Below are 21,192 nucleotides of genomic sequence, written 5' to 3' on the forward strand. Positions count from 1 at the left end.
CCGTGCCCCCCCGCCCCCAACACCTCCCCCGGTTCTCAGAGTCAGAGCGCCCTTCCCTAGGCTGCAGAGGCAAGAGGGGGCCACAATACCCTGGAAAGGGCTCCTCAAACCTCCAGCCCAAGGTCTTTTGATGAAAGACATTCTTCAATGCAGGTTACGGTGGGAGTAAGAAACAGCCTCAAAATCTCAGTGTTTTACAGCAAAGCAGGACGTATGCCTTGCTCACACCACACGGTTACTACGGAGCCAGTGGTGGGGCCGCGGCTCACTGGGCACTAAGGGGCAGAGAAGACACGGGGTCCCCACCCCAGCACTCACGCTCACACTGCACGGCCCAAAACCAGTGCGTGTCCACGCCAGACGTGAGAAGGGCAGGGAAACACAGCCTCGCCGTGTGCCAGAGGAGGACCAGGTCTCCGCATGGTCCTGGTGGCCACCACGGAGGAAATCTAGAATCACAGAGAAGTTAAAGGCTCCACCCCGGTTTCTGTGGCCCCGTCTAACGTCCCCCCCCCCCGGAGATCCATGTTCGGGTGGTGGCCCCAAGTATAGCAGTATTGCCTCCTTGAATCTTAAAAACTCCCCAGCACGCCCTGCCCTGCAAATATCAACTCCTAAAGGCCCTGTTACCATTGTATGCCCACAAAAAACAATCGAAACACACAAGTCACAATCTTGCCGTCTTCCGACCTACAGTAAGCGTTAGCCACAATACAAAGGGCAGGCTGTTACTCAGATGGCTTCAAATTTAAGTGGAAGATGGTGTTTCACAGAGCAAAGCGAGTGTCCTAGGGGCTGAGTCTGAAACCCCGAAAGCACATATCAGGGTCGCTTTGTTCAGACCCAGTGAGAATTCTGTGACTTGTAAGTCCCTCCCTTCCTAAAAATATTAATCTCAAATTGTTTTCAGATGGCACCAATCAATACTTTCCTATAAGTACGCGACTATAGGAGTACATTTATAATGAAAAACTTAAAACGACCTCATTTTGTGGCACGATTCAAGGTGAGACACGTTCAGAACAATCACAGGTTAGTCTCGTTTGCAGGGACCTGACTCCCGTCCCCCACAGGAGCCTCTGCGTCAGAATTGCCGCCCCGGTCACGAGTGTGGCTCAACACAGCCAGTGCTCTGCCCTCGGACATGGCCCGGTAGAGCGGAAATCACTGATGTTCATACGTTTACCATCAGCGGCTTTTCCTCTACCCTCCCTCACCCTTTCTGGGTGGTTTTGCCTCCATCGGGGCCTTCTCCCTTGTTTCCGTCTCTTACAGCGAGACCTCGGATGTGCTTAGCTGCCCTCCTCATTACATGTCGCATTAAAAAAAAATGACACCAAAGAGCCTATTATGCATATTGAGGTACTTTTGCTCTTCAAACTCCATTAAGTTCTTATAAACCTCAATTAAGTGAGAGAACAGCTAATTAGAACAGTCTGTTTTCAACAGACTTGGAACTTTGCAAGGAAGGGGAATCCAAGACCTTATGCCTAACGCCTCCGTCTCCCAGGTGTCCAGTCCTCGGTATTTGAGACTAGACGGTAAATTCATTCTGATTTAAGCAAATCAAACCCGCCCCGCTGAGATTCACCTTCACATCATTAGGCCTCTGGGAGGCTGTTTATTCTGGAAATGTCCTCTGTAGCTGGAGGAAATCTAGAGAGGATCTGGAGAAAATCTAGAGCAGCCAAGAACACGGCTGGTGCCCATTAAGGTCTGAAACGGATCAAAACTGGTACGTGAAATACACACCGGGGAAAACTAATCACAGCCATGCATCACTCTAGATACTTCATTTAAATCAAGTTCCAAATATTTATCTTAATTCCAACAGCTGATAAATTATCAATAATTTTGTTAATAATGGAAAATACCAATAGAGATGATCATAGGTGTTTAACAAATGCCTGCTGGGGAAAAAGTCCATATATAAGTGACGGTATAGTTGAGGTCTAGACAGCGTGGAAATAATGTGTTTAAAAAAGTTTTAAACGATAAAAGCAGTCCGTCTGCGCTAAGGTAGTCCTCCAAACAGAAATCCGTACTTTAAAGGAAAGAAGAAGTCTGTGTTGTATCGTATGATTAACTATATCCCACAGGCTTTTTTTTTTTTTGCGTGGGGGGGTTTAAATTACTGTGATTAAAGTTTTAAGCTTTCAAGCAAAGTTAGAAAATTAGTCCTTGTTTTGGGCCATTTATCGATAGTTCACATTTCCCTCTTCATTTATTCATTCTATAACCCTCACTGAATATCCACAGTCCCGACCCTGGAACCACAGCGGGGATCAACTACGAAACCGTCGCAGCTAATGTGCTCAGACTTGGAACGCTGCAAAGACTTGCTTTCCCAACATAGTCCCAGTCGCTCTCAGTCAGTCACAGCTTCATAAGCCTCCTGGAGGCAGGGAGAGAGGGTTTGGGTTTCAACCCCAGCTTATCTAGGCTGCAGGTGGTGGCGAGTTTCTGTTTCTGCAGTGAGAACAAGACACTTGGAGTTTTAAATCAACGAGAGCTGCACTGCACTTCCTGAGTGAAAGTGCTTGTCTGCTCTCTCAAAATCTGGACGTGTCCGCCGAAAGCCACCGAGAATCCACCAGTCTGAGTTGCAGATGGGCCTGTGCTGTGCCAAACACCGGAACACAAGCAGGACTGAAAACCAAACCAAAATAAAGCAAACAACACAGAAGGGTGCGCCCCCAGCACCCGCAGACTTCAGGGTGGAGAGGGGAGGAAGTAAACCAATAAACGACAAGATGTGAGAAGGACAACGAATGGGGTGAGAGCCAGATGTGATGGGCGTCCAGGGCGCAGGATAACTAAGCTGTACTGGGGAACCACAGAGGGCTCAAAGCAAGGCTGACCTTTGGACTGGGCTTGAATAAACACCGCAGGGGGTTGGAGAGGGAAGCACTCCTTGGTAAGAAAACTGCTCGTGCTAATGCCCACATCACGTGGAACAGAGCACAGGTGCACGACAGGGACAGTCTGGTTTGGGTGGGAAAGGCTGGGGCTGAGGTCAGGCTGGGCGAGGGCCTGGAGCCCATGGGCACTGCAGGCGACCCTTCAGGCAAAGACCGGGAACCTGAAATAGCCAGATCTGGCTTGTGGGAGGAAACCACCACGGTGGTAGCGAAGGGGTTTTCTTAAATTAAGGAGAGGAAAGAAAGGTAACTCAGGAGGGTGGGCTCTTCTGAATAATTAAAACTAGTAAAAATGGTCTAGAAATGTACCACCAAATAATATATTAAGTTACTGGAGAAACAAACACATGCCATTCAGATAAACACGGTGCAATTTTATGTCTTTTTCCCCTTTCTGTTTTGAGGGCCTAGATAACATATCCTAGTGTGACTTCGTTACCAGCGGTTATGCACTATTTACTTTTATCGCTCACACGAATGTGTTATGATAACAGCATGGAGCCAGCTGGCCCAATCTATTACCAGAATTGATTATGACACTACTTAAGACTGATGTTTTATCAAATTCACTCTCCTAAATTACTAATTTTTTAATACAGTCAATGCAACCTTGAACTATCTACCAAAAAAGCCCACAAAAAAACCCCACACAGCCATGAAGATGCCATTCTGAACAAGACACACACTAGGATCTCCCAAATATTTTTAAATGTAATGAAGCCCAAGAAAATTTCCACTTAAATCGCTCCAACAGCAAGTCCCCATGACTCACCCGGTCATTTTAATTTTTACTCACCGCCGGTGCTTGTTTACCTGAGAGAAACGGCATGTGGCCCGTAGATCTCTCGGACGGCCGACAGGTCGGCTTCGAGCTGCGGGTGCTTGTGCAGCTCCCCGTCGTAGTTCACCTGCGGGAGGGGCAGTTCTGGGGTGACGCAGGCGAGGGAGAGAGTCAACCGACTCGACCCTCAAGCCATCCCTTGGACAGGTCCGGAGATGGGCGCTTTCTCTGCCGCCTTCACTTAAAAAGCACAGATAATGCCGCTGTATGTTCACCAAAGTGCTTACGTCTGGCATCAGAAGTCAAACCAGACTACTTTGGTGTGAAGAAAACGTAAATGTGAAAAGGGTTGAAATAAGTGCGTGGCAGGCAACCGGAAAACCCTCTAGATGGAAGAAAAGCCTTCCCTTCTCCCCTGCGAGAATTAGCCGCGTACACAAGCGTCGGACCCGGGAACTGCTGTGCACGGCGCCAGGGTGACGGCAGTCAGGGTCCCCGGGACCAGCGCCCGCCGCGGGAAGGGCTGCATCCGCCTCCCGCCTCCCGCCTCCACATGCTCGGTCCTCCCACTAATGCGCCCGAGGCACGGAGCCTAGAGAGCGAGCAGTCACAGAAGCGGGACAAGGCGCTCGCAGGGCCGTACCCCCAACGCGGACGGCTCGGCTCAAACGCTAGCATCGTCCTGGAACATCCTGAATTCTTTTACACAGATGCCCACACGGCTCTGCCGTTCCCATGTCCATAAACTATGACCTTTCTTCCTAACAATTCTTCAGCCAACACTTTACGTTGGTGTAAGAGGAGCGGGAAGGCAACGATGCAAGTGGGGGGAAGCTCAATATTAGGGCCCATGGATTTTCACAAGGTCAATCCTCTTGCACTTAAAACTACCAATCCACTCCTCTGTCAGAACTGTCGTCATTTCAAAATCCTGACTGAGCCCAGTACGTTTAACATAAAGGTCAAAAGCACAGTGAGACGCCGTGTGCAAAATCGCTGCGACGAGGTAGGGCGACGTCCATGCCAATGGACGATAACTGTCGAAGAACCTCAAAAGGCGCCTGAACTTCTGGAAAGGGGTAGAGCAGGAGAAACCGGTAAATTATACCGAGACCACGTGGGTCTCCCGGGTCAAGCAGGGACTTCCACCGGGACCTGCGAGGGACTGCGCTGGGGAGCGGCCCGCGGCCCCGCCTACCTGTCCTCCATAATAGAATTCTTCAGAGTCGTTGTCCCCTTCAGAGTCCTCTTCCACTGTACTGCTTTGTCTTGACTCCTTAAAATAACAGAGCAAGAAGACAATTTCAATGGTCGATTTTGCCTCCCCCGGAAAGAAAGTAGCAAGTGGCCATAATCGGTGGGTCTCCTCACAGCCCCAGGATTTTACGTGGACACATTCTTGGTGCAGAACGAGCCCCAAACTCCACAGGTAGGAAGAGGTGGCCTGGTGACCTCATTTGGCTCTGTGCACATATTTCTTAAAAGTTCCACTTTGCTTATCCTGAGTTGTACAATTTAATATTTGGGGTGTATATACATATATATAAAATAACTATATATAAGCAATTACAATTTTGAATTTATTCTGATAAAACATCTGAGAAGCTCATACTGATTCAATTTTTTTTTTTAATTTTCTTTTTCAATTACAGCATACATTCAATATTATTGTGTGTTGCTTTCAGGTATGCTGGTTCAATTTTTTATTAAAAAGTTCCTCAGCACTGTTTATTGCAGACAGTTCTCACTTCCGCTGCCAACTCTGCACAATGGCATGAAAGAAAACACTTTGATTCCGGTAATAAAAAAATCAAATTATGAAAATAAACAAGAACCACATTATAAAAAAACTTGCAGAATGCAGAAACTGCTTTCGATTTCAGATTCAAAAGGAAATTTAATTAAATACGCTTGGATGTGAGGCTTGAATTTCTAATCAACCGAAGCACATCTCTCATGTGTCTCAAGTACAATGAAAAGTCACCTGAATCAACCAGCGGTTACCATTAGTTACAACCCCTACCCCCAGCCCTGTTAAAATAATCAGGAGAAAGGGAGCCTGCTTTAGACACTAGAGTCTATTAACCCAACGTCTCAGAATCATCCCTCAACCTCTAGGCCACATTTCAAACTCTTAGGGAAAACGAAATCCTGGGAAAGGGGACCTGGGTTTTATAAAATGCTAAGTTTTCGGTACGAGCAACAGCAGTGCTAGAGCAGTGGCTCTTGGCGTGGATCAAGTAAGATGGGATGAGCCCTACGGCAGTAAAAGAGCTGTATTGGGTGCATAGTTTTAAAGCCAAGAACCGATGGCTCCATTGCACTCACATTGTTTGTTTAATGTCCCAGTATTTACTTACAGCTTCAAGTAAATTTTCCAAAGGTAAGGAAAGCAGATGAGTTTGCAGTTTTTACTGTTGGTGATTTAACACTGGCCAGTAATAATAAGGCTGTACCCATGCTCTGTGCTACTTTTCCTAAAGAGATCATCTTTCACAAATGAAATTTTAAGGGTCCCATCAAAACTATGCACAGCTGTTGACGGAGGGTAGAGGTCCTCACTCCCCCGGTTGCTAGTGGGAGTGGAATTCTTGCGATATCCCATGGAAAAGATCTTTACAAGACTCGCACCGGAGAAGAGTGATATTTATTTGCTTGGAATTAAATCCCTGACTTTCCAAAGTCCCATTTCCCCTTGTCCCGCCATGGAAGAAGTGTAGCTAAAATTAGAGCCAGTGTCCAGAATTTCCTTTCTGTGTTGGAGCCGGGAATAGTCCAGCATCAGGCTGGCTTAGCTTGTGTTTCCCCACTGCAGTGCACCAGTCCATTTTATGTGGGGCGCACTTGGCTAATGCAAGGAAGCCAAGAGCGAGCTCCTTTGTTTAGGGTTTATGCCCCAAATCCCAAATTTTCATGCGCTTGCAGTGGCCATGCTCATTCTGGCCAATGATTTGTTCCCAGGTGTGTCTGATAAATAAGTATCTCCCCTGTGTCACCCCAACTTTACTGGGCAGTGCCTATCTTCCCTTTGCTGGACCCCCTCCCCCGGTGATCTGCAGGGAATGGGCTGGTGGTTCCCCGGGGAGCGCAAGGTTGCAGCTTCCCGGTGAAGCTGCCCAAACGACAGGCCTGCACTGTCTGTCCCCCCCCTTGCTCCTTCTATTGTTAGTAACTAGCTAATCACAACGGCACCTCGGCCACCCAGAGCGGTTACACGGATAAGGTACATAAGTGCTCCTCAGTCAACCACTTTATTTGATGAAAATAAAGAGAATAGGGTAGCTTTCGTATGCACGTATTTAGACGTTAGCCAGGCATTCTACTACCTTAAAGGCAGCTTCCTTCTCAGAGTTAATTTCAGGCCCTACCCTTGCCCCACAGCGAGTCCCTAAGACACAAGGTTTCAGCTTCATTCACTATATGCAATCTTAACCTAAACAACAACGATGATGCCAACTACAAATACTCAGCAAACTTGAAACATATCTGTACTGTTTCAGAGAAATATAAAATATGGTTTACATACCTCCCCATTTTCCTTCTGTAATTTGGATTTTATGGATAAGCAACAGTTAACGTCATTTGTTTTTCTTAATTCTGAAATTTATAAATTAAGAAATCATTTTAGTTGTCAGCATACTATTAACACACATTCAGAAGTTTCAGTACAAAAATACCGCTTAGGTGATTCTTTCCTTTGCAAGTAAATTAAGGAATATTTTGAAATTATATTATGTTGGGGAGTTACACAATACACAAGCTATTCTGATGTTTCATTGCTCACGAAAATACGGTCAAACTAAAATGCCACTACACAGATTCTTTCAGCTCTCATTATATAATTCTGGGATCTACAATGCCTTGAGTATGCATTTTAAATATTCAGTTTTTCCAGCAGTATCACTATACATGAAAACATTTTCACAAGAGCAAATATCAACATAATACATTTAAACAAGACTTTTTAAAAGTAATATAATTTTATGCACTTAAAAAACTGCCGAAAAACAAACAAATGCACTTGAGATAGAAAATGTGTAGGGAGAACCAGATTTCTAGAAGCTAAAGATTAATATCTATTATATGGGCTAAATAAAGGAAACCAAAACACAAAGCTATCTACAATTAAAAAAAAAAAAGTTAACCTAGAAACAAAAAAAAAGAGTGTATTCCTACTACCTGTGGCTATTCGATGAAAAATTACTGGAATTGGCTCTGTAGTAACTAATACATCTTCATCATTTTCTGAACTTGACACATATGTATTATCTGCAAAGAAATACAGACAATTAAAGGCACAGTAACGTGAAAAAGTACATCCTTTATAAAAATATGAAGTTATATCCAACTTACTTTTAACACCGCTGTTCTAGTAAAGTGTCAAAAATAATGACGTGAATTGCAAACTTGTGTGTGAACTAATTGTAAATGGTCTCTTTAGAGACGTTTGCATCTCCTAGAGAAATACAGACTTTGGGATAGACACTATCCACATGCATCTAAAATATCCCATATGTGGTAATGAATCATTCAGATGCAACTGGGTCCTTCCCAGTGTCAGTCTCTACAGTTCAGGGTTCAGGATAGAGGGAGAAAGTTCGACTGGACACCAGGTGCCCCCCAAAATCTCCACATCAGGTTGTTAAGGAATCTGAGCTGAAGCTTTTGTTGTAAATCATATCCCCCATATAACTCTAATGTATGTTTTTTTAATTTTCTAAATTTCTATTTTTCAATCACAGTTTACTTTCATATTATTTTGTATTGGTTCCCGGTGTGCAGCATAGAGGTTAGACAACCATACACTTTCTAAATTGATTCAAAGCCTCACAATTATTTTCCTTCCACAAATTAACTTTACCCAAATCATACTATACAAGTCAAACACATAGGACATTGAATTACTCCATACATGCTTTGTTTCTTAGACATTTTTGTTTGTTTCCTCCGGGGAAAAAAGTGTTTTGACAAATTTAGGACTTTCCCCTGGTAAATACTGACCTCTAGGTGTATGGTAACGTAACAGAACACGGGCTATTTACTCTACTTCGCTCATGGACGGTTCCAGCTGTTTAACCAACACGGTACCAATTCATTAATAACGGCCCCACAATGCACTGGATGATGCGTAAAATGCAGAAATGGAAACATGAAAATAAAAGCACAAAGCATCCCTTACACACAGCGGAGGCCTGTGCTCATTTCTGCTGGGGAGCGAGTGGTCGGGGGAGTACACACACAGCCCCAGACCTCGAGCCACGTTTTCACAGCATCCGGTCAGTACAGCGTGGACACGGTTTCTCATCGATGGGCAGCTAAGTCACCGCTGTTTCCAAAGCAACACCTGTGCTGTGTTTAGACCCCGAGTAGTGAGCGGGGACAGTGACAGGTCCGCGCAGGCCCGCCACACGAGACTCGGAAGACGCACGGCTCGAATGCTTAGCCGGGGGAGAGAGGAGATGCGTGTGGGTTCGACTAGAGCAAACAGGTCCGCCTCATTACTTTGATTTGTTTTAATTACAAACTTTGCCTTGTTTCATTTTCAAGCGGCATCGGGGAGGGTGTGAGAGTTGTGTGTTTAACAAGCGGGCCCGCAGGTTGAGAGATTTGACACGGATGCGTTTTAATGGTCCCACCTTTAGTTGACGGCTTATCCGGAGGCTCTTCTGTCCGAACCTTGTGCTCCCAGGTAAGGAGTCAAAACCCCTCTATTAAAGCCTGTTTTTACATTTCTTACACCCTCATTCAAAATTATTTGCTTCCTAATCAACTTAGTTTTTTTTTCTGTGCACAATGGATTCCTTGAAGCAAACTTAGGAGAAAAGAGAATTAGAAGGGAGCATTAAGGCAGCAGAAGTGACGGCTGAGCGCCGACCAGAGGGGACAAAGAACAATCTGAGAAATGGACACAGTGCCCTGCAGCGTCTCGGTGTCATGGAACGACGGGGTTTGACCAAAGCATCAAGAGGGCAAGTAAATTAGGACATTTTGTTTCAGAAAACGGGGCTTTACAGGATGAAATGGCTTACACGGTGTTGTCACTGGAAAGCCGTCCAGTTTGATTCAAGACAACAGTCTGGTGCATACATGTTGGGCATGTGAAAGACGGGACTGTGTGTCAAACATACTGTTTTCTAAGGGACTGTCTACCGGTCTGTGTTTGATTGATATTAAGGCATTAGAACAGTTTAAATTTCTGTTTCTGGTTTGGTTTGAGAAAAACCAACATGTTTTCTGGTTTCATGACAGTATCTATTAAAGCGCCTTTCCGATATAATCAACAGGCCAGATCACAGAGGCGCACCCATGTCAGAAGCAGATGTGCAGGGGGGCAGGCAAAGCCCGTCGCATCCAGACCCTGTGCAGGGGGGGAGGCAAAGCCCATTGCATCCAGACCCTGTGCAGGGGGCAGGCAAAGCCCCTCGCATGTAGACCCTGTGCAGGGGGCAGGCAAAGCCCCTCGCATGTAGACCCTGTGCAGGGGGCAGGCAAAGCCCGTCGCATGTAGACCCTGTGCAGGGGGCAGGCAAAGCCCCTCGCATGTAGACCCTGCCCCCAACCAGAGGTCCATCCTGTTAACCTGAGCCGCTGGCGGCCTCGCTGTAAATGGGCGAGAATCGTCGCAGCTGCAGGAATGGGTTCGGTGCCTTCTCCTGCAGTTGTGGTTTAAATAATGGTTTCTAAGGCTGCCTCAAACCACTCTGACGTCTGTTATAACGTCATGTTGTTTAGACGTGGAAACAAACGGTACGGAGCGTGTTCAGGGTGACAGGCTGAGTCAGGAACAGAACAGGATGTCTTCCCACACGTCCCTCGCTGGATTCTCCCTCGTGACTCCAGAGCTGCCAACTGGTTTTCTTAAAACTTCTGAGGACTGCTAGGTTCTTGAGCGTGTGTGTCGCTGATGTTGAGGAGCCTTTGGCGAAGGCTGTACGGAGCAGGAATATTCTCTCCCCTCCCTCCCAGGCCGTGCAAGCGTGACCGGGATGTATGCAGACCACTGGGAGCTATGGAAAAGCATCTCTTAGACTATTGCTTTTATTCTGTCTCAAATGCAACGTAATTTAGGCCAAGTCATTCCATTATTCGTCCCTATGTAACTAAGAGAAATAATATAAATAGCAATTACGCTGTTGTTATGATGTAATAGGAATATCTCCCCTGAATGTTCTTTGTAACATTCAGGTCAGACCCCAAGCCAACCAATGACCATCCCTCTTGTAAAGCCGAGGAAAGCAAGGCTCAGAGAGATTACCGTGCTCAAATTAGTTAAGTGGCTAAAGTATTAATACCACAGTTAGTACGTGGTGAAACTGACTGCATCCAAAAATCAATGTGTTTTATTATTTTTTATTATTATAATTTTTTGATATATCTTTATTGATTTCAGAGAGAGGAACGGAGAAGAAAAGAGAGAGAGAGAAACATCAATGATGAGAGGGTCATTGATCGGCTGCCTCCTGCACACCCCCGACTGAGGATCGAGCCGGCAACCCGGGCCTGTGCCCTGACCGGGAATCAAACCGCTATCTCCTGGCTCCTAGGCCAATGCTCAACTGCTGAGCCACGCCCGGCCGGGCAATGCTTTATTTTTTTAATAACAAAAAATTGTCACTCGATGATCGTGATACCTTGTAGAGCATACAGAAGGGATGAGAGAATCCCTAAGCCTCCTGACTAAAGGGGCGGCGGAGGAAGGTTCTGCTGCTTCGCTAGGGCAAAGCCAATGACCTACGCCTGACGCTTCCCTTAAACAATAAAATGCTGCCTGCAGCGTGAGCTCGGCGCAGAAGCACGGTAAACCAGAAGGCTGCTCTCTTTCTCTACCTTATTTTGAACAATCAGCGTATCCCTTAGTATTTCATTCATGTACCTGTTATTATGTATTTCTAAAACTCAATAAAGACCCTCTGAATTTTCATTTTCACAAAAACAAACTCTGAAAGGAGTTTCAATACACGGCACAGGTTACTTAATAGATTAAAATTATAAAATGACAAATGAGTTTCTAAAAAAACACACAGGGTGGCACAGCCCAGAATTTGGAGGATTCTGCTGACACTTTTCCACAGGGCAAAGAAAATTCCATATTTTCAAATTTAGATGATAAACTAATAATCCTTGAACCATATAATCCAGGAAAGAGGGGGATTAGCAGGAGGAATTAAGTCAAAGGGGAAAAAAGACAAGAATAAATATAAAACAACAGAAACGAGAAGCGAGAAATAACTGCGGAGCTACGGAAGACTTTTAGACTATAGACTGAGTGCTAAAAAACAAACAAAACTTCTCGCTAAAAAATCTGGACATTTCACCGACACAGTGAGTTTCAAAAAGAACTCACGGTAAAAAATGACTAAGACACAGAAAAACAGGACAGACCCATAATCACGGCCGAAAAATAAGACAACTGCCCTAGAAACACCCTTCACAAGACGCCAGGCTCAGAAGCTCCAGCAGATGCCGAAACAAGGGTAACTCCTTGAGCAACTCGAAGTCTCCAACAACAGCGTAAAGGACACGATGCGCGTCATTCCTACAGCCCCGCACGAAGGGACCCGCTCACGCAGCTGGCTGCTCAAAGGAGAAAGCGCAGGTGATACCTCAACAGATGCCGCACAAGAACTGGACAGAAACGTAAGACTCCTGCTCAGCAGAAGCCGCTTGGTAAGCGAGGAAGGCAATGCCCCGTCCTCTGCAACCAGGCCGCCGCGGGCCTGCGCACCGATTCGGGGAAAAGGAACAGAGCTGCCAGCACTCGCGTCCGCCACTGACACTCATCCTGGACGGCTCGCCAGAGCAGGAGGGAGAACGCCGGAAAGGACGCGCAGACGCACACATTTTAAATACTATTGTCGGTCCGAGAAATCAAGCAGATTAACGGCACTCTTCGTGCAAATAAATGCAGATTAAAACTTAACAACTGGGGAAATACTGCCAGACTGGCACTCGCGTTAAACAAAGCAGCACAGAGACGCCACGACTCGCTCTCCGGAGGTGGGGGCATCAGAGCTGAGCCGGAGGCCTGGCCTCACCACCGGACAGCGCGTCCTCGGCAGGCACGACTGGACTTCGCTCGGCCCCTTTCTTCAAGCGCAAAGTGTCACGACAGCCCCTGCTCTGTCTCTACAGAGGCCGGCACTTGGAACCAATTCAGTTCCGTACGTGACAATACCTGACGTCCAGAGTGCCGGCTGCGTCAGCCAAGTCAAAATCCTACCCGGAACACACGATCTCTCCCTTCGTGGGCTTTGTTTATGCTCCTTTTCTTTTTAGAAGCAAAATGGTATTGGAAATTCACTATAAACTGCTCCAAGAAAGGAATTCCGTTTCTAAAAGGCACAGATGAAAACCAAGGCTTTATTTTAAAATTTCAGTTTTTCCAATGCTGTCCCTCCGAGGGGGGCTCCCGTGGGGCGAGAGAGAGGGATACCTCTCGGCCACAAGAGGGAGCTACACATTCGGTTCGTCTGACGGATTGAAGGCGCCTTTTAGCGTATTTCCTGTGCCAACCAACACTTCCCTGTCTTCAAGCTGGGCTTTGGTTTGTGGCATTATTTCTAGCCCTTGAATTAAAGCCCTGTGCCGCGAAGGGCTAACACCTCTAGGACCTGCTCAGTTAAGAAGCACAATAATTCTGGTTATTTACAACAAACTGTGGGGCTTTTTCCCCCTAAGATGCTTAGCAAACATTCAACATCAAAAACCCTCTATATCATAGTAAGTGAGGGCTGACTGCAAGCCCATCTACAGGAAACATTTTCCTTATAAATGTATCTTGTCTTGGTTCTTCCAATACAATCTGCCAAGAATACTTTGTATACTGCTATTAAAAAATCGGTTTATCTTTAATAATACATAATAATGCCCCTTTGTAAAATCGCACAATAGGTAAAATACTATGCTTAAAACATGGAGATCATACCCCAAAAAGGTTACAAACTGTCTCCTGTTCTCAGAAGGGAGTCTGATTTACAAAATCATTTCAAAAGGTGACATTTGATCTTACAGAAGAATATTAAAATTCAACATGCGTAATGCAAACTGCCGCAGGGAAACACTCAGCTTAAATGTAAAGGAGTAAGTTTTACAATGTCCTCGTACCACATTATAAACTAATTCTTTTTCAAAAATACTCAAAGTATATATAATCAGAGTTACTTATATCATTCTAGTCATTTTATACCAAAAAATATGATCCCCAATCACACAAATTATGAGAATAAAATGTCTAGATTTTTGAATAGAAATTGGAATTCTGCTTCCAATTTATGACCCTGACAGGTCACAACAGTTACTTTAGTAACCATCGGATTTCACTCAGTAAAAATCCTGGAGTAAAACAGATACAAAAGGAGGTTGACAGTTATCAGTACGCAAAACAGAGTTTATTCCTGTGTCATTTATTATATTATTTTCCATACGAACAGCTGTAAACCTACTGCTGCTACACCCTGTGTGTGTGAAATACAAGCAGGTAAAACGGGCTAGTCTTGGCATCACAGAGGCCTGCGTCGCACCCTTCCCACAGGTACGCCAAATCGAGCCGTGCGATCTACGCCAAGTCAGCAATGCCTCTGCTGCTGCTCGAGATAAAAGCATGGACATCATCTGTGAGAAAAATGCTAAAGAGAAACATCTTGTTGACATCTTCAAGTTATCACGACTTAAATGTCAGCTCACACACCTCGGGCTCTGTTGAGATTATAGGAGCCCCGAGTATACGGCTGACGCAGAGGAAAGATGCTTGTTTGCTTTTCAGAAAAATGGGTCTGCAGGGATCCTGCAGGGATCTGTACTCTATGGACGAGCGTGTGTGGACCTGGCCCTGTATTTCAGGACAGTGAGGACAGCTGTGTCCATGGGAGACGGCCGGCACGGGGCATCCACAGGCCCTGGGTTACGGGGTTCAAATCCCAGTTCTTTCTCTTACTAGCAGGGGAACCATCCATCTGGGAAATGGGGGAATTATGGGCACAAGCTCACAGGACTGTTGTGTGAGTTGTTCAAATATACACTGAGATGAAGAAAGGTTCTTTTTTTTTTTAGCTATTACTATTATTTTAGCTGTTTTTAACTATTACTTTACACTGTGAAAAGCCAACCGATGTTCCAAGACCAACACCTAAACCAGCTTGAAGAGTCTTTAATTGCAATGAGGTAAACGCTGAGGCGGAAGCTAATAACCATAGGGCCCAAGTCAAGTCTTCTCGCGAGGCAGCTATTTGGACTCCGAACCGCATCCCAGGTGAGACAAGCGCCTCGCAGGCCATCACAATTCTTCCGTATCTTCAAGTCGTCCCTGCCAGCGCTTCCCCTAAATACAGCCACATGCACTTTACGTCTCCGGAAGGAAAAATACGAGAGGGAATCATGACATAAACATTTGCGATAAAAATAAAAAGAAGGAAACATACCTGGGTAATCTTCAGATACATGTACGGAATAGGACACACTGTTAAAACCAAAACAGAGAGAGAAGGTCACGTTGTTGCTGTGGAAGAAACGCGTTTACAAAATAAAAGGCAGCCCCGAGCCCCGACACAGACGCAAGTACACAGACGACGACCTACGAACGAAACACATCGGCAGCCCCCTTTCAGATCCGACTTCGGAAACGGGCAGGTTTTTAAGGTTTGCGATGGGAGACTCCCAGGTCTTGAAGACACATTTTCCAGGATGGTCTTTGAAATATCTTTCTCCCAACGGGGCTATTTTCTTTAGTATATATAAATAGGTCTTTTTATCTCAGCAACGCCTGACGTTCCCTGGCTTATGATCGTTTGTTATTTTGCACAGATCTTATCAAGTCATCTTTCCTACCAGAAATGAAGTACTCCCCCCGCTCAGCACGGCAGTCAGGAATTGAACATTTCCTTCCATATTCTTCCCCACAGTCCGCTGTGCTTTTGAAACATGCCCCTTTTTTGAAAGAACTAACCAGCCCTCGGACAAGCTTTTACCGTCACACTGCGTAATGAACGACCCCCTGTTCTCGGCGGGACTGACGTGTTGCAAAACTGCTTCTCAAAAGGCATCTTAACAGCCCCGTCTCGGTCACCCCACCGCCTCCGTGTGCTTCTCTCGGGCCATGGGAACCTGCCGCACGTGGGGCTCCCTCTCCTCCCATCAGCTGGACCGCAGGCCGCCTTGGGGAGGGCCCTGTCCCCTTGCATTTTCAGCGCGGCACCATCTGAGCGCAGGACACGCAGCTCCCGGTCAAGGCTCGCCCTTTGAACGCGCGAGCGGAGCTGCCCCCCGCCACAGAGACGTCGGCGGAACTCAGTTCAAGTTCGGTCTAATGAACGGCCTGTTAGGAGCCCCCAAAATCGATTCTCTCCAAAGGACCATGCAGAACGCAGGCTGTGCACAGTACCATTTACAAAGTGAACCCAACACGATCCAAATTACTCGACACGCGGCCAAGTGGGAAAACCCAACCCCCGGTCAAGAGAAAAGTGGGCCTGCGGCACAGCATTAAGAGCAGGATGCCGGCAGGAGCGCAGAGCCGGTCAGCGCTAGTCACGTCACCCCCCAGCCTGTGCCCGACCCCGCCGCTGGGTCGAAGATTCCCGCGGGCTCCCACGCCAGCCTCCCTTCGCAACACCCCTCGCCCCCGGCAGCCTCCAATCAATCCTCCGCCGTCTGTGATTTCGTAATTTCAAGATGATTACATAAATGGAATCACAGAGTATGAAGCATAACAGTGTTTTAAGGAGATTCAGGTTTTTGTGTTTTTTTTTAGATTCTGAGATTGGCAATATTTAGGATACCCCAAAGAACAATCAAATTAGGGAGCTGCCGTCTAGTAAAAGGAGACCAGCCCGCGGGGAGGTCTGTAATGGGGGGAGGGCGGGAACCAAGGGCAGATACCAGCCCCCCGCCTGGAGCCTGGAGCCCGGAGCCCCGGGTGGGGAATCGGGGCCCAGAATCCAATGCCAAGAATCGCAGGAGGAAACACGTCAGGGGTGCCTCAGACACGCTGGGTGAAACACGCACGCTGGCCCCACGTGAGTCTATGTTCCCGCGATCCCTTCCCCTGTACAGCGAACTGTGCTGAGCAGAAATGGAACCGCGATGACCAAGGCGGCCCCTCGCGGTGCCCTGTGCAACGGGAGCCTGGGGGGCTGCCAGGTCACACTCGGCACTGAGACGAATTACTTCCCAACAGCGACTGCCTCGGCCAACAGCAGTTGGCTTCATTTTTCACCCAAACCAATGTCTCAGTCCCGGATGAGGCCTCCACACGCTCCCACGCCGCTCTCCAGTCAGGGAGCCTGCTGCGGTGAGAGCCACAGAAGCAGGGTCAGACCCCGGCTCTGAGCCTCGCTGGCCGGGCGGCCTCAGAAAAACGACTTCTGCACGCTCGGCTCCATCCCTGCAGTAAAACGGGGGAGTCCAGACTGCCTCCCAGGCCTGCTGGGAAGGTTTAACGGCCTAACAGGTGCCAGGCTGCAGGACGATGCCAGGGACAGGGAAGCAGGTGCCCGGTGATGTCAGGCGGCTCCCAGGACGGGCAGTGAGAATCTGCAGAAGTGAAGCTTCCCACGGATGAGTGCTCTCCGGGGAACTCGATTTGCTGAGGTTCACAACAGGCACGTCACATTCATCAGGGACGGAAGCTCACACTGAGGATTTCACTTATGGCTGTACTGTCCTCAGGATATCAGGAGACATCTTCTGTTCAGGATCACACTCATTTTTCAAGTATGAAACAGGAGCAAGAGCCCAGCGAGATGATCCAGCAGGTCTGCGCCACACGGAAGGGAAATCACAGGGAAGGAAAGTCACAGGGAAGGAAATCACAGGGGCTGTGAAATCCGAATCGGCTTCGCTCTGCGGCTCCCCAGCTCCCGGGGCGACTCTGCAGCAGCAGCAGACACGGACGATGGAGCTGGAGGACCTCGCGGGTGGGGCCAGAAGCAGAGCAACCACCAGGCTGGCGTGGGGGAGGGAGGAGGGGTGGCGGAGCTGTGGATCATAAACACAAACGCGGGGAAAAATGCCGGGAAGGGGTGAAAGGAAACGATGGGCAGGAGAAGGAAGGAAAACCTGGAGCGAGCCTGGAATTCTGATTCAGGAAAAAATGTCCCCAGGATTCCAGAGTCTGCGAGGTTACAAGTGTCCTGAGGTGCTGGGCGCTCAGCACAGGTCAGTCAACGTGTGTCTGGTGTAGGCTCTACACACGACACGGCACCAGGTCCTTAACATCCCGGGTTTAAAACGAGAATCTAGAAAGTATTTCTGTAACCTAGATACATTTTTAAAAATAAAACGATTGCTTCCACCCCTTATTCCTCCAAAAGCTTCGTCCCAACAGAGATACCCCTCGACTGCCAGGAGCCTGGGGATCCTGCAGGAGCCCTCAGACACTCAGTATCGACCCAAGCGCCCAGCCGGGCGTGGCTCAGCGGTTGAGCGTCGACCTAGGATCCAGGCGATTGGGGTTCGATTCCCCGTCAGGGCACATGCCCGGGTTGTGGGCTCGATCAATGACTCTCTCATCACTGATGCTTCTCTCTCTCTCTCTCTCCCTCTCCCTTCCTCTCTCTGAAATCAATAAAGATATATTTTAAAAAAATATATCGACCCAAGCTTGTATTTTGTCTACATGTCTGTTTACTGTTACAGTTAAGCCATTCATGGGGTCATTCTTGTATCTGAACTCACCACTCCCTCTACTACCATTCTATTCCTGGATTGTCTATGAAGAACTAACAAAAGATGGAGTTTCGACCTAGTGCCCAAGCTCACAGATCTAAGAATGCCCTCTAAGAAGAGCTGAGAGCAAATGCACCACAGAGACGGGAACCCAGACCTGAGATGAAAGCATGTTAGGTTTAGAAGACCTTTCAGAAGCTATGATTCAGTGTCTGTATTTTTTTTTTTTTTTAATATATCTTTGTTGATTTCAGAGAGAAGAAAGGAGAGGGAGAGAGAGAGATAGAAACATCAATGATGAGAGAGTCATTGATGGAGCCCACAACCCAGGCATGTGCCCTGACCGGGAATCGAACCCCGACTGCCTGGATCCCAGGTCAACGCTCAACCGCTGAGCCACGCCCGGCCGGGCTCAGTGTCTCTATTTTATAAGGGGGCCCCCAAATCTGTGGCTTCCTGCCACCTCTACCTCAGACCTCCCGGATCCTGAGCCCATGCTTTTGCCCGCAGAGCCCAGGGTCCTGCAGAGCAAGTAGAACCGAGGATTTTCTTGTGCACAACCCCTTTCCTTACTCTCTGAAACCCAAGTCGCTGTCTCTGACAAACCAAATCCTTGTCTATCTTTTCTCCGCCACTTTAGATCACTTCTAGAATTTACTTGAGAAAAAGCAAAATGCAGAAACTAAGAATAATGTTGTAGCTAAAGGCGAGCGCGGTCCTTCGCCCCAGGTACAGTGCCTGTGGGTACAGGGCTCAGCTCTGTATGTGCAAGACGACAGCTCAGACCGGGGGACAGATGTGCCCCATCTGGCTCCCAGACCCACGTGGGCCTTCTGGAACAAAACTCATGCCAGCGCTCACAACCCGCCTCCCCACGGGGCAAGGAGACTGTCCGGACGCCCACATCCAACGCCAGCTCCTGCACCGGGAGCCTGAGGGCGGGTTTGGGAAGGCTGGACGCTCACATTTGCTATTTTGATGCTGGGTGCTTCCCAGGTCATTCATCGTCCCTTCAAGTTATCTTCCAAATGTTTTCTAAATATCCGGGCAGACCGTCTTCACTGTTATTAGCTACCACGTATCTGTGTTTTATGGCAGAGCGAGGACGCCCAGGGCACTCCCCCCACCAGGAACCCTCCCATCACCACGTCCACATGCACAACGATCGGCTGCACAACGGCCTCATCTCCCTGTCCCCGGAGCTCAGCAAGCCCATGCTGTCCCCTGGACCTTGACTTGGAGCGGAACGGCTCCACTCCTGAACCTCGACCCCCGCATCCCAGCGCCTACGCAGTTTTCCCGCCTTCTGGCCCTCGGTCCTATTCCAACCATCTGGCTCCCTCGAGGCCCTGCTTTCCCTCTGCATGGTCAGCCAACCAGTGACTCTCTCATCACTGATGTTTCCATGTGTCTCTCTCTCCCTCCCTCTCCCTTCCTCTCTCTGAAATCAATAAAAAAATATATATATATACTAAAAATGCAGACTTTGGGAAACCCTCCTTCCCTGGCTCCTGAACTCCCCCTCCCTCAGGTCTCGTCTTGCTTTCAAAGGTACTCGTTTTAACCTCTTGGCTTTGGTATTTCACATCTTGTTTCCATATTTCAATGCCTTCAGCCCTGCTGACTGCTCCACTTTTCCACACAAGTAACCACAACTACATCCACGCGTCTCCTACTGACCATAAATAAGCAGAAACCTCAAAAATTCCCTACCTCTGATCCAAGTAGGCGGCTTCTTTTTTTTTCTTTTCACAGTTTCAGTAGGATCTTCTACAAGCAAATTTAACCCAATACATAGAAAGCAGAACTCAGGGCCTCTTTACATTAATGTTCAACTCAGCAAACAGAACACCCAGAAATTCAGAGCCAGTAATGGCAGCAGATCTCTTCACATCTGACCACCTCGGGGCCCAAGCCCTGACTACCTCAGGGCCCAAGCCCTGGCCACCTCGGGGCCCAAGCCCTGGCCACCTCGGGGGCCAGGGGATCTGCTTTAGTGGATGTGAAGTGGGGCCTGGGAGTGAGCATTTCTAAAAAGCACTTCGGGTGATTCGGATGAAGGTAGGCCCTGGACCTTGTTTCCAAAACACACAGATACTGACTGTGCAGAACGTAATTCTAACTCCCCGGCGTGTCCTCTGAGGCCCTTCATGAGCTGACCCCTAACTACCGGACAAGCCCAAACCCTGACCAGTACCCGCAAGACCTAACATCCAACCATTTCAAGTGCTGCCATTCCCGAGACAGGTCATTTTTTCACACAAAGGAGGTGGAGACGGTCTGGATTTGAAATCTGGCCAGATAACAAACCACTCTCTGCCTCAGTTCCCTCCTCTGTAAGCACCTATCCCTTAGGTCTAATGGGAGGAATGAACAAGTTAATATGTGTAAAGCACTTAGAAGAAAAAACATCAAAACATCCAATAAACATCAGCTGCCTCACTGATAACATCGCTGCTGTTATGACGACTCCTACCCAGAGACGTGGTTTCCTGGATACATTCCCTCTCCCCTCAGGACTCAATCTCAGGGACAACAGCCTCGGAAACGTCTCTGACAACCCAGGCAGACTTGGGCGTCCCCTCCCCTCTGTCCCACTCACCTTGACATTAACTGTCCTCTAGGTTACTCAAGGTTCAGACCAAACACTTCCGTCCTCAAACTCCCAGGGATCCGACACCCACCACTCAAAACGATTTCTGAACAAATGAGCAAATCCTATCTTTCCCCGAAATTACCCGAGGATATACCAGGACAGTCCTTGACAGAACACCTACTACTTGGGCGACTGACTGTCTAAATATGTGATAAGAATCAGCAAACTCGGAC

At 47.7% G+C, this 21,192-nt stretch overlaps 1 protein-coding gene across 1 annotated transcript in view; it reads right to left on the reverse strand.

The window, feature by feature from the left end:
• The window catches only part of PARP8 (poly(ADP-ribose) polymerase family member 8), a 127,363-nt gene that overhangs the window by 40,230 nt on the left and 65,941 nt on the right, over positions 1-21,192 (reverse strand). Inside the window, exons 3-7 of the mRNA XM_087815267.1 lie at positions 15,120-15,157; positions 7,882-7,971; positions 7,229-7,299; positions 4,901-4,978; positions 3,735-3,829 (exon numbers count right to left, since the gene is read on the reverse strand). Of these exons, the coding sequence (XP_087671393.1) occupies positions 3,735-3,829; positions 4,901-4,978; positions 7,229-7,299; positions 7,882-7,971; positions 15,120-15,157 (372 nt within the window). The remainder of the gene's footprint in view (positions 1-3,734; positions 3,830-4,900; positions 4,979-7,228; positions 7,300-7,881; positions 7,972-15,119; positions 15,158-21,192) is intronic.

Source organism: Miniopterus natalensis, chromosome 3, assembly GCF_054644295.1.
Source record: "Miniopterus natalensis isolate mMinNat1 chromosome 3, mMinNat1.hap1, whole genome shotgun sequence".
NCBI classification, from domain to species: domain Eukaryota; kingdom Metazoa; phylum Chordata; class Mammalia; order Chiroptera; family Miniopteridae; genus Miniopterus; species Miniopterus natalensis.